The sequence below is a fragment of the Enoplosus armatus genome, chromosome 7 (assembly GCF_043641665.1).
Source record: "Enoplosus armatus isolate fEnoArm2 chromosome 7, fEnoArm2.hap1, whole genome shotgun sequence".
NCBI lineage: Eukaryota > Metazoa > Chordata > Actinopteri > Centrarchiformes > Enoplosidae > Enoplosus > Enoplosus armatus.
In genome coordinates this window covers 3747249-3764201 of record NC_092186.1, presented here as the reverse complement: position 1 = coordinate 3764201, position 16953 = coordinate 3747249, and the positions used below count along the sequence as shown (strand labels likewise).

Here is a 16953-nt window from a genome sequence, read left to right as displayed (position 1 = left end):
GCCTCTAAGCAGAATGCATTAGCCCTGGAAAAACATGGATATGGTGAAGCCAGAATTATACATATATTACTATGGATTTATTTTTTTCTTACCTTATAATGCTTTTTGCATATTTATTTTCTCACCACACTGTAAAATACTACGTTCAGAAGACATCACTGTGCCAACAAGCCCCGTAAAGAACTGGGTAGCAGTGGTAGGCTGTATGTATCTATGGGTACATTGGACCTGGGCATGAGGCCAGCGTTACAGCGTGCAGCCTGCTCTATTCCTCCATACCCAATTTAACATCACAGCGTAATTAAAGGAACTTGGCAGCCCCCTAACAGCAAATTTCATAGTCCCCTGCACTAGGCTGTAACTTGTTGGAGGGGGCTGTAGGATGTAGCACAGAATATCACACCAACATGGGAGGATGTCTTCCAGTTTCCATAAATAAACTAATTAACAGAATAAATACAAGGTGTTAGAGAAAGTCAGGCATCTTAACCCGGTTTCTCAATATGAGTTTACCTGCAATTCTAATGCAATCACAACAGTCACATGTCCTGAGTAAAAACAGCTGAGGAAATCGGTACAGAAGAGAATTCTGAGTTAAATGTAGCCGGTGGATTTCTTTCTCCCTGTTTGCACCACTGCACACGTTTGTCGCAGCGTGCTCAAGCCTTTAAGACTTTCTTGGAGTTAATCGTGAGGAAATATACAGACTGTCTAACCGAGTAGCTCTTTGGTCTGGTTACCGTGTTGTGGTGAGAACATCGGAAGCTGTTTCAGCACTGTGTTCAGTATTAACTGCACTTCAGTGCTTCTGAGATGATGCAAAACCTGCTTATACATGAAATCGACAAACCCCAAACGCTAAATCATTAGAATGCACAGTAGCCAGCTAAATAATTAACAGCTACAGAGGAGAATGTTCAACTAAATATTCTCTTGCCTCCCGAAATAGCTTGATCAAAAGAGTGAATCCGTTTAAGTGTGGAAATCATCATTCTGCTTTTGCATGGCATTACTGTCACTTGAGAGGGATTCTTTTTTTTATTATTAATTTGGTGCTAAGTGGTCAAATCAACACCACCCAGCACTGTGACCTTGTTGTTTCAGAACGTCTTTGTGTTGCTTTGTGTTTTTTTACTTTGTTCCTCTAATCATTCATCCATGTATTCCTGCTGTATCTGCTGGGGGTGGGGAATGACAATATATTATACATTTATGTTCTCTGGTTATTTTATCCATCAACAATATTTCAATTGATTCTCCAGAAATTGTATTGCTTTATTAAAATTGTGGTTATTACCCCTACTACCTGTACTACATATAATTAATCACTTCCTGTACACCATAGGTAGTTTCCCAGGAAAGACACATGTGGAACTCCAAAACTGCCAGAATTAAATAAACTTTAATTATGAAGAAATAATTCAGTAACTTATTAAACTCAATGTATTATGTGTTCTTTCATTGGTCTTATTTTATAGTAACAACTGTTTTTGTTTCCTTCAGGGTTTTTATTAGCTTTTATAGACTACACCTCACGACAGTTGACATTATAAAATAACTGTAATTGGGGAAAAATTGAAGTATTTTGTAATAAACATTCCTATAATAATAAAAATAAAAAAATACTCTATACTATGTTACTATGAAAATAAGAATGATGGAATGATATTTAATTAATGACTTGACTGTGACGTGAAAGAAGAAATACCACAATCTTCCTCTGTTGAATCCGATTGCAATAAAGTGCACACTTCCTCAATACACTCAGGAGTTGTGTTGCTACAGCCTTACTTGGTCGCTAAAAAGCTAATGGTCATGACCAGGTCATAGCTTACAAGCTATGAAAAGTCTTATTTATTAGCGAGAATCTTTGAAATGGAAGGACAATTCAACGTGCCATTAACCTGTGTTAGCCATTTGAGGCCACAGTGGCCGCTGTTTAGCAAAGTTTACATCGTCTCCCTTTAATATTGGCCATTTTGGAGATCCATAGGTAAAAAGTGTTGCATAAATAGCCTACTGTTGGGTGTTGTCATAAGCAGTAAAATCAACATTTATTTGTACAATATTCATTTGTACGCATTAGCAACAATTTATCTCATACAGTCTTCCATCTTTATCTCTTTTTCAATTCACGGTGCACCTTTTTTGGCCATTACAGTACATTGCTGACTTCAACAATACCATTCACAATTACAATGATCAAAACAAGAACGTAGTACAATGTAGTACTCTCATTCCCTTCCTCCTGCTGCTTGTGTGCAGAGGCTAACATTATTGCCTACAGTCGGTTTACAGCTGCCTCTCCATCATCATTGAAGTAAATAGCTTCATGCATTACATAGTCGTACGGCCGTTTTTGGAAAGGGTCCCCATAAATAATGACTAGGAATGAAATGGAAACTATGGGAAAAGCTGTTACTTTTTCACCACGCCGTTTCTATCTGCATTGTTCACAATGTGTTGCATCTGAAATATGCATGAGGCAAAATGTGTCCCCGCTATGTCTGCAGCGACGGAGCGCTAAAGAAAAGACGGAGGGGAGAATAAAAGATTGTTTTTTTTGTGGGATGAATCTTAGAAATGGGGCAACGTTATGACATGTGTGCAGTTACTGTTGCTGTAACTTGTGGAACTACAATGGCTGGGTGTTGGCGATGTGCCGAAGGTTCAAATGTCCTTCATTGAATATTCAGGAAGGAAAAAAAAATAAGCCGCTTACTTATTTATTGTAATGCAAGTGTCATGAATATGTATGAGCAGCTATCAACGCTGTCACCTTGAGCAGGAGTTGCACGCATGTTTGTGTGTGTGTGTGTGTGTCTGTGTGTGTTTGGGTGCTGGTTTGAATTTAGGTGGGTGGAGGCTGACGTGTGTGTCACTATTTGGATAAAAACAAAAGGCTGAAAAACTGTTTACACAACCAGCCAAGGTCATGAGCTTTTTTCTTTTGACATTTCCCTGACCAGGCAACAAACAGGCTGTTCAAAAGGCACTGGACCTATTCAATATTTAGTGAATGTTTTAACCAGACTTGTTCAATTCAGACAACATTCCTTTAACTTTGAGGGATCTTGTGCATGCCGTGTGTCGTATAGTTCATAGTGGACATACACAAAAAAGAAACACTTACAGTAAGGGCATAGTTGGTGTTAACCTTATGTTCTGTGTTGGCCTTCTTTAACAGCTCAAAAACATACTTTTACAACATTGTTTATGTTTATGCTGTTTATGAGAGTCGCTTCAATAGACAACCAATTATTACATGTGTTAGATGATTTGATGTTGGTTCTGCATGGAGCATGGACAGTGACTTAAAGTTTTGGCATCGAAAATAATATTTGGCATTGAAAACAAAACCTGAACTCAAAAAGGTAACATCGGGATTGAAACACTTTAATCGTGTTGGAGAGGGAGGGGGCAAGGTGAGTGTGATTTCCATATAATCTGCATACTAAGGAGCGAACTTCACTGTTCCTGAACCAGCCGTCCACTCTGAAGCCTGACATAACCACACACCTTTTTTTTTTCAGTGCCAATACAGCTTTTTCCAATACGAGTGATTCAATGCCAATGTTTCATTTTTCAGTACCGGTTTCATTTTGCACGCCAAAATTCAAAATCCAAAAGTCACTGTCCTGGCTCCTTAGTTCTGTTGCCATGCACACAATCATCAAGACTCGAGGGCAAAGACTTGACTGTCAGAGAATAAATCAAACATGTTGCCGCAGTAGTGCAGAGAGATTCTGCCAACTCACAATCTGTATTTTTAACCAGATCATATTGGAGTCTACTTTGGATTTTTCCCCATCAAGTACTTTGCTTTGCTTAATAATTTGGTTCACTCTAATCTGTGTTTGGAAAGCAGTTTGCTGTGATAAAACTGCCATTATTCAGTACACACTTCTCTCACACAACACATACAACAAGTGAAGCTATATTTAGACAGTACAAAGCAATAAAACTGAGGATTAAAACCCTTCTTCAACTTGTGTAGTACTGATAGATTTTTAGTGGGGTCTAACACACCAGCTTAGTACCACAACATCATTTGACAAACTTAACTCATCTACAGGTTAATGTAGAAAATGAAGCATTAATATAAAGGGTTCTGTTGTGGATTATGTCTCTTCAGCTCCGGCCCACCAGGAAATGTCTTAATTATCTTTGTAAAGTCAGGAATGTGGGTCACAGCTCATGCATTTGTTCTCGTCCATCATGACAGCTAGACCACATGTCACCTGTCAAGGTAGCAGCCGGGAAGCCAATCGATATGGGAAAGTCTGTAAAACATGCTTCCCTCAGAGGAATATTGACCATATTGAGACTGGAAAATATAACACATTTTAATTTTGACGATCCTATGACCTTTCTTCTTCTAGCACTACTTTCAGGACAAAGGTTACAGTATTGTAAGTATTGTCTGGTGAGAAAACATGATGGCAACTAGCGGGGTTTTGTCTTGTTAATGCAATACTGACCCCATATATCCAACCCTAATCCTAGCTAGGTGTAGATAACCTGACTCGTGGGACAGTTTTCTCACTTTAGCCCCTGGGATAGAAATGAACAGGGCTTGACATTGGCTTTTTTAGATTTTGTCTAATTTACCTTGCTACTTAATGAGTCCTGGTCTCCATTTCCTCTCTCCACTGGTGTCCATGTCTGTCAGTCTGTCTCATGTTATAATTATTAGCATCACACAGAGAGACAGTCTGCTTTTTCTCCCAAATGAATTCCAGCCAAAAATCCACCTGTGTAAAAATTAATCCAGTCAAAAACTCTTTGCCCTAACAAGCAGCAACCTGAGGTGCATGTCATCACCATCCTGAATGTGATTATTGTTGCTTTCTAGTGAGGTTTTAAATGGTAGGGTATGCGTTAAATAACATCTGCCATTGCAAACAGGGCGCATACCAACATACAAGTTTATGCCTATATTACTGCAGTTTTGTTGGTTATGATCAACAGCTCTGACAGCCTTGTGAAGAGACCATAGCTGTAGCTGTCTCAGATTGGTACCTTAAAATGAATCTGCAACATAGTTTAACATTGAATTTAGATAGGTAGTCAGGATGTTGGCATTAAATACTGGTACAGTATCTGGCCATACTGTGGTGTTACCTAAAAACTCATTTTCTGAAAACTAAAAATCACCCAGTGTCACATGCAACCTACTAGAAGCTTAAACAAGTCAGATTTCTTCCTACACAGTGGGAGAGACGCACCAGGCAGGCTAGAAAAAGAGAGTTAAATGCAGTGAGAGGATTTGGCCCAGATTAGATATATTCTCCATTTCTCGTTGTGTATCTCTCTCTATCTTTAGTTTCTAAGTTTGGTTCAGAATCAACAAATCAAGGTCCAACGGGGATGGGCTGAAAATGACAAGTCCACCACCTGCCCAGCAGCTGGCACAGACAGTCAACCAGGCTTCGACAGAAAACCCTGTCAGACACAACAGAACTTAAAATTCTCCTGACACATACACGCATACCCAAATCCATGGATCCATCTAGACCGACGCAGACACACACACACAAGCTCAACGCACTAACATAAAAAGAAACACCAATTCAGAGAAGTTAAGTTGTGAGTGGAGGTGACAGAGCTCCTCAAGGGAGACCCAGACACAAGAAGGGCCATGCCTATTCCTGCCTTCTATTTCCTCCACTCTGTTTGTGCGTCTTTGTGTGTGTGTGTGTGTGTGTGTGTGTGTGTGTGTGTGTGTGTGCGAGCGCCGCCTCCCACAGGATCCTCCTTCAATGACTACAAAACTGGGACAAAGCCCGAGGAATAAGAGAGAAAAAGACAGGAGGCAAGAGAAAAGGACAGAGAGGGAAAGTGAGATGTAGAAGGGTGAATAGGTCAGGACGGAGAGAGAGACAGAGACAGACACGAGGGAAAAGGCCAACCTGTGTGGAGGGAGATCAAGATGGATGGAGAAAGACACAGGGAGAGGAGAGAAACGAGGGAGAAGGGGAGTCGTGAAGAAAAACTGTGAAAAATTCACCTTCTGTGAAGTTCCCTGCGTCTTCACGAAATCCACATCTACAATGGAGCCTCTATTTTAAACCCCTCTGGAGTGTCGACAGCACACAGAAATTTCAGAATAATGCAACATGTTGAAATATTTCCGGAACTATTTGAGATATTAAACAGCTCACACACGCGCTGGGAAATGGCCTAGTTTGCAGTTAAATGTCCTAGTTTGTTTTTTTTTTAAAAGCCAAATCCTTAATTCAACATCAAGAAAACATAAAGGGAGTTCCAATCCACCACAGAGACACCTTGCAGAGATGGGTTGTTTTTTTTCTGACAGCGTTGAAGGGTGAGCAGTTGATTCCATGAAGCACACGAGCAGTTTGCTGTAAGAGCCAGCAGCTGGCATAGGCAGTATAGGCGAATACCACACAGCAAATGGCAGGGGGTCATTATAATGTAGAGGTTTTCACAGATCCACCCTGACTCAGGACCGAGTCGGACCGGGTCTACATTATACAATTTGTCTTACTGCCACGAATCTTGTGTCAAGTTGTATTTAAAACTTTACATCAACTTTAATGTTAGTTAATGAACAGCTAGCTTAGAGAGTGGACAGCTCTGCCCCACGGTATCTTCTTTGTCCTCATTCACTGCGCCCGGCCAAGAAAGAGCTTGGGTTTTTGCACAGATTAAACTAATGAGATATAACATTTTAATTAGTCAGCTTTAGAGGTGCCGGAAGGCTGATTTATTTTTCTTTTTTCCTTCGGACAGAGCCAGACTAGCTAGCTAGCCAAGCTAACCACCTCCTGGCTGTAGCTTCACATTTACTGCAACATCTCATCTAACTCTCGGCAAGAAAGTGAATGTAAATATATTTCCCACAACGCCAATCTATTTCTTTAAGCATGTGGACTCAAAGCGGCTAGCTCTTCCTTGCTTGTCATTTGAAGCTTGCAGGTGCGTTTAACTTTGAGTCAGTAATTTATATACTCAGGTTACTTATTGTCACATGATTCCATTATAGTGGCGCACAACAAAAGAGTAATTTCCGAAGCAACTTTCCTCACACAGTATTGTTTTTCTTGGTATGAAAAACTTGGTCTTGTCTTGGTAGCTTGTAGAGTTTGTACTGGGTTAGGTTAATTCAAAACTGTTTTTAGAATGTGTAAACTTTCCGATTTTCAGTCAGTCAAACACCTGTTCAACCTGTACCATTCAACAACAGGAATGTGTGATGCTTCTACAGTCTCGTACGTACGTAACTGTTCCACACAGAATCCATTTTTCTCCCAAAATTCCACAAAACCTCCACTTTTTCAGATCTTGCCCTGGCTACATCAGCACTGCCAGCCCTAATGGATATAACATGTTTATAGACCCATGTGTTTCCTCTCTGAGCTTTTGCTCGCCATCATCACAGCTGAAGGCCTGTTTTCAGCAAGCAGTCCACTTTTAGACTGAATTTTGTCACTAGCTGCTAAAATGTCAAACACAATGAGGTGCATTTAAGACACAAACAATAAAGTCTAACAAAGCACAGCCTCATGACAAGCTGCTGAACTGACTGGAAACCAACGAATTGTTAAAGAAAAAACAACTCTGATATTCTGACACTGTTCTGTCCTGATACTGTCAGCTTGTGATGCTTAATATATTTGCTGTTATTATTCAGAGTGCTATAATTTGTGTTAAATGAACTTTCCTTCACCCTGTCGCTTGTACTTCTGCATCAGCTTGTGTTTGTCTGTTGCCCATAATGCCTTTTGACAACCTGCAGAGTTGAGGCATGAACATGCCTGCAGTCAGCTGGGGGTTTAGGTGAAGACAGGGATAGTAAAATCACAGAGGGAGCAAGAAGGAGAGGAGGGTCCAATAACGCAAAATTCACCACCAAATAGCTATTTAGAATTGAGACCAGGTATTATGCAACCCTATATAAATTACATCTACACAGTACTTGTTTTCCCAAGTGTCACAAAAATTTCCAAAGAATTTACAGTGCATGTTTGATTGCAAACTAGGGCAGCAACTAACAGGTATTTTCATTATTGATTCGTCTGCAGATCATTGATCCATTCATTGATTATTTTTTTGATCTATCTAACAGTCCAAAATCTAAGGATTTTCGGTTTGCAATGATACAGAGAAAACCAGCAAATCCTCACATTGAAAAAACTGCAACCAGATGATTTTGGGTATTTCTGCTTAAAAAATGACTTAAAAATAATTTAAGTCATTTTTAAAGCCGAATCAACTAATCAATGCAGCTCCACTGCGAGCATACAGCTAAGGCTGGGTGTTGTTTTTTGCATTAGGTTTTGCTCAGAAAAGCTAGTTTTCCGCTCCACAGATTCTGGTCTGTAATTTTGATTAAGGAAATATTGTGACAAGATGAGTTTATCACAAATCATGTGCTTATGTAACAGTGTTAAAATGTTTAGGGACATCTACATGCAACTACTAGTCTTTTGCTCTGTTTTTTCAAGTATTTTTAAAAATACAAATTATCAGTGTATATTGTAGATCTTTATCAATACTATATTTAAAAAAAGCTGCACATAATAATTTCAGTTATTAAGATCTACAGGCCTCTCAAATTCACAAATAAAAGCATTTGTGAACATACCATACATTCATATCAAAGTACAAACTACACCGTTTTGTAGTTCCAATATCGTCCTTACAGGAAATATGGGGATCCACAAGAACCATGACAGATTTGCAGTAATGATTTTCACTAGTGTGCTCGTGAGATCAAATGCCTTTTTTCCTCGTTTCAAGCACATTCCTATGTCACTCAGACATTGTTATTTTAGACCATTTTTTTGTTCAGTTAGCTGTCTTCTGTGAGAAGTGAGGTTCTACTGCATTTACTTCAATTTTAAAAATGAATTGTGAATGCATGCTGCAGGGAGAGAGAAGACCAACCGCAGCGCCGCTACCTCTGATCTCATTACAGAGACCACTATCCCAGCGTGTGATAACTTAATGACCGTACCCCATCCCAGAGACATCAAAAACACTACTTTTAAGCACAGAAAACTTCTTTGAACCAGCATGGCACTGGATGGTACAATAGTCCTTATGAGGACAAAGAGATGAGTCCCACAGCAATTACACTCTGCCTCACTCACTTTCACCGCTGCTCTGTTGTTTGGCTCTTTTTGTCCTGGTCTCATTTTGTTTTTGTCCTTCTCACTGTAATATTACTGCATGTCTTCCTTTTCTTTTTGCTCTTCATCACTGCCCACAGCTTTCTCTTCACCTTGTTTCTTTTTGTTTATCATGAACTCTGTCATGGTTAGTATGCAGAGGGAATTCCCAATTAATTAAGACAAGACTTTGTATATATCATGATGTAAGTGGTTCTACCGGTTCTACGTAGCTCTGTCTGAATAGTTGCTCAACCTTTTCAAAGATTCATCAATGGATCTTCATTTTTAACATAATTTCTGCCCAAGAAATCTTAAGCTCCACGTATTCACTCATGATGATTCTGCACCTGCAGCTCAAGGACGTCAGTTTCCCTTTGGACAAAGCTTTTTTTGCTGATGTAACACATTAGTTCTAAATTGTTCTCTTCATCACAAAACAGTTGTAGTGTTGAGGAGAGAGAGAACACAATTTATTTGATTGATCGGGGCTGATTTGAGTCCCTACCACACTTGGATTTCTTCCAATCCAGCCCTGCTACCAAAAGTGTTACTGCGGCTGCACACATCTAGCCATGAAATTACCCAGTCACTCAACATGATCTGTCCACTCACACCATGCACCAATGACTACGCTTTGTGCTACTGTGTTACTGATAATGACTGAATTCCTGGTAGTATGCACAGAAATAGGCTTTTGTCCCTGTAAAGGAAACCTCCAGAATGCTGTAGAACTGACTGTATGATTACCAGAAGAACCTATGTGAAGCTGTAGAACTGATGTGCTAACTAGGATAACTAGGAAGACATGCCTCCAGGAGCTAATAGCTAACAGATATAATGTTGATACTGCTGTAGTCTGCACTCACTGAACATGTTACATGTTACAAGCAATATACACACACAGCATCTACCTGAATACATAGCACGTACTTACTCGGAACCACCTTTGTCTCCATAAGAGTCCTGATACAGTGACTCACTCAGTGACTCTCATATTGTTTCTGGGATCATGAAAGAATCCTCATGTGGACATGCCCGATGAAAATCTGCAGAGAAATCTTTGTGGCACATTATTGTCTGGCTGAAAAATATGCATTTGAAAAAAATGTAGTCTTAAATTGGATTTCTGTGGCCATCAGCATTAAGGTTAACTTCACACCTATGGTAGACACCCATCCACTACCCCAACCTCCTAATTTCCGCCTCACTACACGTAGGGCGCACTACTTCCTGTATTAGCACTGAAGGTTGGCACTGGAAGTAAATCCTGAGTTGCGAAATCCAATATGAGTGTCACTCTCGGGTATAATGGGCTGGCACAGATTGCACCTAGATCAGGACAGAGTGAAAGTACGAAAGATGACTTCATCTCTTATATCATTTTTTTTCTACTGCTCTTGTGATTTGAGCTAGATGTCATGAGAGATGTAAATTTGACCATCTTCTCACCATCATTTTATTTTTAGGTCTGCAAAAAGTAAAAGTAAGTAAAATATATATATTTTTTTACTTTTATCTCTAACTCAAGTCAACAGTTTTTTAACAGTTTGATTAATATGGGCCCGGGTCATAGCATATCGTTGATATTTACATACTCCAAACCATTCACCGCTCTGTAAGCATTTGCACTCACTGTGCTTCTCTTACTCAGGTCCTTTAATGTGTCTGTAATCATTGTATTAAGTTTCTATTTGCACACAAATTAGCAAAAACGACTCTTGAATCTTCTCTTCTTTCAGACCAGTTTTTAAAAAGCTTGAGTAAAAGCGTAATTTACACGGAACCCCATAATATAAATGACTAGTATATTTCACACTTATATTTGAGGTACATACAGAAACATACTGTACAAATAGTGGCCTTCATGCTTTACTCTTGTGTACATACACTTTAATTACCTATCGACTACTGTATAGAAGAGCAGACCGACTGTGTAGCGCTTTACCTAATGGCGTGCATACTGTGAGAGTGCTTTATATAAAGCTGAGAGAGGTTTCCTGTCTTTTCACAGGAATAAATACATTTTTGCTCTGTGCACAGCCAGTGGGTAGTAAACTCAAGCCAAAGAAACAAACCCAAGCAAAGCAGCTTCAACTGTAACAAGGCCACAGATGCCATCTTGCTTTTCTTGTTTTGTTTTGGGGTGTTTTTTTTGTGCAAGACACATTGTTTTCTGAACCTAATCTCAGATTGTCTGGGTCTTGGTTTTTATAATGACGATTCTCCGTGCTGTGTGACTAATATGTAAGCCTCTCTAATCTCACAGTTTAAATGCGTTCCCCTCCGTGTATCTGTATGTGCAAAACACATATGAGGAGAGGAGAGGGGAGAAGGAAGGAGAAGAAGAGCAGTGAGGTGAGAGTTTACATGTACCTGTGTAGTAAGAAGAGAAGGGATGTACATTAAGTGATAATGCAGCTGCTGCCAAGACAATGACATTAACACCCAGACCTTATCAAGGACACTGTCAGCATCTGTCTCTCTCTCTCTCACACACACACACACACACACTCGCACACAAACATATATACACACAAAAAGATGCACACACCCAGGGAAGGATAGGCTGAGAGACAGGCAGAGAAAGACAGAGAGGAGGAGGAGGGCATTATCTTGATGAAACAGTGCTTGATACAGTAGCCTGAGCCAACCTGACCGCAGCTCTGCTTTCTTTTAATGGAGAGTACACAGTCAAGGTCCAGCCTCATCTTGTTTAACACTGCATACAACTACATCACTGTGAGTGTGCGTGTGTGTGTGTGTGTGTGTGTGTGACAGTGTGCCTGATCTAATATTCTGCTACCTCCTCACTCATCTACCACCATTACTACACACCTTTTGACCCCTGATCTGGCAGCCAATCAAATCTCCCAATCTTGCTGACCAATGAGAGAACACACATCGATGAACCAGGGAGTGTGGTGCAACACTCACCATTATCCCACCGTCACAAGGTCTACGAATTACCCGGCCGATTCAGGGGTTTAGTTGCAAATATGTTATTGCCACTGTCTGCAGGATATCTAGTGGTCCTTACCAAGTCTGACAAAACAGAAAAGCTCTTTCCTGCTCTGCTCATTTATACTTTCTGAACTGCATTAGGTATGTTAAGTCAGAGGGAGAATGGTTCTGACACCTTGGTTTTCCTACTTTGGTTTTTTAAAATTGGCTTTAAATTCACTTCTAGGTGGCGTTTAAAAGGTCCTGTCTCTTAAATTTAGCATTCTAAAAACCTGCAGATGCCCTGAGTCGAGACCTGAATAATTTGTAGACCTTGATCTCCCGATTGCTCTCTGCTCTTCCTTTTCTTTGTATTTTCAGGCTGTTTCTTCTTGCTGTGGCATTGTATAGGTTGCGTTCAGATCATACATACCTCCTTGTCTACATATTTTCTTGCCCGGTTTCCTGGCACATTCCTTGGATATTCTTTTGACTGTAAAATGAATAAAAGACTAAAGAATAACATGGAGCCCCTGGACGCGCAACGCACAGGAGCTGGCATGCACACACACACACATACACATACACACACACACACACACACACACACATAAAGCTGATTGACTGAAAAAGACTTAAGAGAGGAGGGAGAGGGAGACATAAAGACAGAGAGAAAGAATGAATCACACCAACTCAATCAGCGCAGTATTCAGTCTATCAGTCGGCCAGCCAGTCATTCAGCCAGTCAGCCAAATCAATCGGTGATGATCTTGACAACGACTGTCTTGTTTAATGAACTGTAGCCATTGTGGCAGAGCACAATAGCCTATGATGAGCTATAGACATGAGGGACGGAAGGGGAAGGAGTCTGCAGAGGAGGGCAAATAAGGCGATCAGAAGAAAGGAGCGGGGGATAAGAGGAGATGGAGTTAAAGGATCAACAAGGAGGAGGTGGAGGAGGAGGGTAGGTTAGAAACGATGGAAAATGGAAGGAAGAAGATTGAGGCAGCTATGGCGTGGAATGAAAAGAAGATAAATTGGCCTCAATGGATGCCACACACACACACACACATGCACACTGTTCTCTCTCTCACAAAACCACTCTCACAGACTCATGTACTGTAAGCAGTGTCATGCACATTAAACATGCACAAGGTCATGCTCTCCCTCTACTGACAGACAGACAGACAGGGACAGAGACAGAAATGCACTCTCACATAAATAAAAACACACCCCGACTACATACTCTTCTCTTTACCAGAAGGTCGTGGTTCAATACCCTCCGCCCTGCCCCCCGCTGTCCCCACAATCATCCTGCCCTGGGCCCGCAGGCTAACTCACCATCCTCAGTGGGGACATAGATGTTAAGGTAGAGGCAGTCCTCGCTCTGGTCCTGGACATATGTGGACACCACGTCAATGCTGTTGGTGAACCACACTGGCAGCATCACATCCGGCAGGCGGCCCTCCATGATGCTCTGAGGGCACACCGGGGCAAAGTGTGTGGCATTGCGGATCTCCGGCCACGACAGTGGTGGCTCAGGTGGCTGAAAGCGGCGCTCGCCAGTGGGCGGAGCGGCGTATGGGACGCCCAGAAACTGCACAACAGGGCCCAGGATCTCGTTGTTGAGCTCCTTCTTAAAGCCACGTAGCTTGCCATTGGTGGTGGTGACCACCGGGTCGTTCTCGTCAAGTTTCTGAGCTGACACAGCAGCCGGGGATGCCTGCAGCAGCAGCAGCAGTCCCAGCCATATTACAGAGGACACCCACCAACTGCCGCTTAAGGAACCTTTAAGCCCTATGTACCCCATCATCCTGCTCCTGCTCTTGGCAGTCTGAAGTAGCCGACACCCAGTCTTCGAATGGTGCCTCCACTTGGACATAGCAGCTACTCCTTGTTTTCAACTTGTTTGAGTCCTCTCTTGTCGTCCTTTCCGAGTAAAAAATCTTTATTTTCTATCTCTCACTTACGCCATGCAGATGCAACCACAAACACACAATCACACTAAAATCACATTCACTCACAGGCATAAGCAAGTGGGTAACTCCGGAGCAGACGAGGGTTGTGGTTGCTATTGATCCTTTTTAAAATCCAGGCAGTGCAAACCATCCGGTGGAAATGTAGTAGCCATCAGTTTCCTCCAGTTTGGTGAAGGGAAATCTAAGAAATATTCCACCCAATATGGAAAATATTCCTCAAAGAGGCCCTCTCAACAACCACTGCAATGAAGAAGAAAACAGTAAAGATGACATCTTTAAGCTCCACTTCGCAGAAGGTAGACAAGCCAGTCAATGAAGAGGACTTCCATCATTTTGAGGTGAGCAGACTGTAAAGTACAGCAGCGGAAGCAAAAGCTGCGGTGCAGTGATTGTAGTGGTTATACTTGGAGTAGTGTGGTCCAGTCTAAAGTCTGTCCCCTGCAACACAGAAACAAAGCAACAATCAGAATTCGAATGAAGAGGAGTAATGATATTCTTTTATATTCATTTTTTTTATTGCCTCCTGCAAAAAGATTAAAAGATCAACAATTAGCATAACAGCCATTTGATTTGTGTTATACCCATATGCACACACATCAATCAGTTAAAGAGGAACATAACATCTATCGGTAGCACATGACTGTAGGTAATATTACTCAGCAGCTTAACAAGCAAGATGTCTATCAGTATGCACGGTGACAGGTGTTTCGTGGTTATGGTGGAGTGTGGCAGGTTTGTCCTACAGTTTTATTTTATACCCTACCCTTAATGCAGAATGCCCCCCAGAGCTCTCAGTCTGAGCCATAGACCTGGATGCGTACCTCCAGTAGCATACAGCATGCAGCCAGCACTTACGGTATTCAGGATAGAAGTGGGAACAATGGCAGTGTACTTACTGATTTTATATTTTTATGTCTAAAACTGTCTTGAAAGTGTGTCTCTTACATGTCTTTATGTTGTACCAGAGAGACTGGCGAACAAGACTTTTTGTTTAACTGGACTTTTTTTAATTGAATTGAATTGAAAATGGATATTGTGACAGGTTTTTAAATGCTAATGCTCAGTGACCCTAACGCTAACCCAATGTAGGAAGTAGTGTTCCCTTTATGTAGCAAGGCAGAAAGTCATGGTGTGGAGGTCAAGCAACACGTCAGGATATTCCATTGTCCTATTTCCCAGCGTTGCCATTTGTTCCCCAGATCAGCACATCCAAGCTACTGTACCTTGACTACTACTCGTCTGGTGGGATCTGGTTGTATCAAATGATGCAACGCAACAGGATGCAGCATGTGTTACACTTGTTACACTGTTTTGTGAGAGAACACAAAAATAAGTGCAAAATAGGTCTTTTTTTTCTCACATCTATAATATTTTCCCCATTTAGGGCTCCATACTAAGGAAGACTTAATTTCGTTTAATAAGTCACCATTTGGGCAAAGCAGCCGACTGTCATGCAACAAATCAAAATATCAGTTGGGGGAAGGAAGATTCAAATCTGTTTCAAAAGTATGTACAGGGAACAAAATGCAAAACGCACAATATCAATAAAACATAAAATATACAGAGTGAGATTAGTGAAAAAAACATCTGCCGAGACAAGCAAGTGAAGTGAAATAAATCCAAATTCATTTCTCGGCTTGAAGAACCAGACAGGAGATATTTTCAGTAGGAAATCTATATGCTCGTGTGTGTGTGTGTGTGTATGTGTGTGTGCATGTGGGATATAGAACATGAAGGCTTGTCATCCCAAGTATGTGTTTTTGTATTTTTTATTTTTTTCACACTGCTTAGGAGTCAATGTTCCACCTGGATGAGCTCACCTTCATATTTCATACACTGAGGAAATCCTATTTAGTTACACACACACAAACACACACACACACTGACATGACAAGTTGTCCAGTTGGCTAACAAAAATACACTGTTTTCACACACACACACACAAACACTTCAACGTGCTGACACACCTTAAGGGGGATATGGCGTGATTACACACACACGTACACGGAGATGGCAAGACATAGCTCACATTTATATGTGAAACCATACACCCTATTCTCCTCAACGTAGTACACACAACTCAGACAGAAAGGTGGGATTTGAGTGGCAGGCAGGTATGAAACAACAAGACCTACAGACATTTACAACATCAGCAGCAGGAGAACCATAATGGGAAGAAATGGAGAAAAAAGACTGGAGGAGATATAGATCAAACTGGAGTGTGTAAGAAGCTTACACTCCTACTTTCTGTGTGTGTGTGTGTGTGTTTGATCAGGCATAATTTAGCGTGCTCCACAAGTAAACTGGAGGTAATTAGAGAAACCTGAAACTAAGATATGAGTTTATGTATCAGTCAAAACACACACTTTTAGAAATATAAGAAGACTAATCTAATTGGTGTCCATAGAGGTTCTAATTGCAGAGTACTAAGTGTTGGCAGTATATATCATATAGAGTCTGGTTTTCTCAGAGTATTTCCAAGTCCACAGTTTGATTCAGTTACTAAAAAATATTAATATCCTTTTGATACCTAAAAAACCTGTTACTGAAGGTGACTCACAACAACCAGGTCTCCTATTTAATTAATCCAAATTATGTTTATACATATGCATTCACATTACGTTGTGGTGGCATGTAGTGATCACTACTACATCTTTGTTTCGATTCAAATGTTAACACATCACTACAGATCTGTGTTAAACCGATACCACAACCTTTCCCTTACCTTAACCTGCTGTGAGTGCCTAAACATAACCATAACAATGTTTGATAATGCCACAGTCACAACAAGCCGATATTATATCACAAGATTAAATATTTTGGCAGGAAAGAAATGAAATACATTGTCAGTGAACATTTTACTGATATATACATTTTTACGACTTGATTATGGC

The 16953-nt window shown here is 40.8% G+C and overlaps 1 protein-coding gene across 13 annotated transcripts in view; it reads right to left on the bottom strand.

Annotated features, from left to right (window-relative positions):
- Positions 1 to 16953, bottom strand: part of nlgn1 (neuroligin 1) — a 263428-nt gene that overhangs the window by 244607 nt on the left and 1868 nt on the right. For 2 of the 13 annotated variants that reach the window (XM_070909598.1, XM_070909595.1), the window contains exon 1: positions 13422 to 13752. In XM_070909598.1, the coding sequence (XP_070765699.1) occupies positions 13422 to 13551 (130 nt within the window). In that variant the 5' untranslated portion in view covers positions 13552 to 13752. Of the gene's footprint in view, positions 1 to 643; positions 659 to 12513; positions 12574 to 13409; positions 13963 to 16953 lie in introns of those variants that run through there. The other 11 variants (XM_070909600.1, XM_070909597.1, XM_070909596.1 and 8 more) reach the window with 9 other exon arrangements.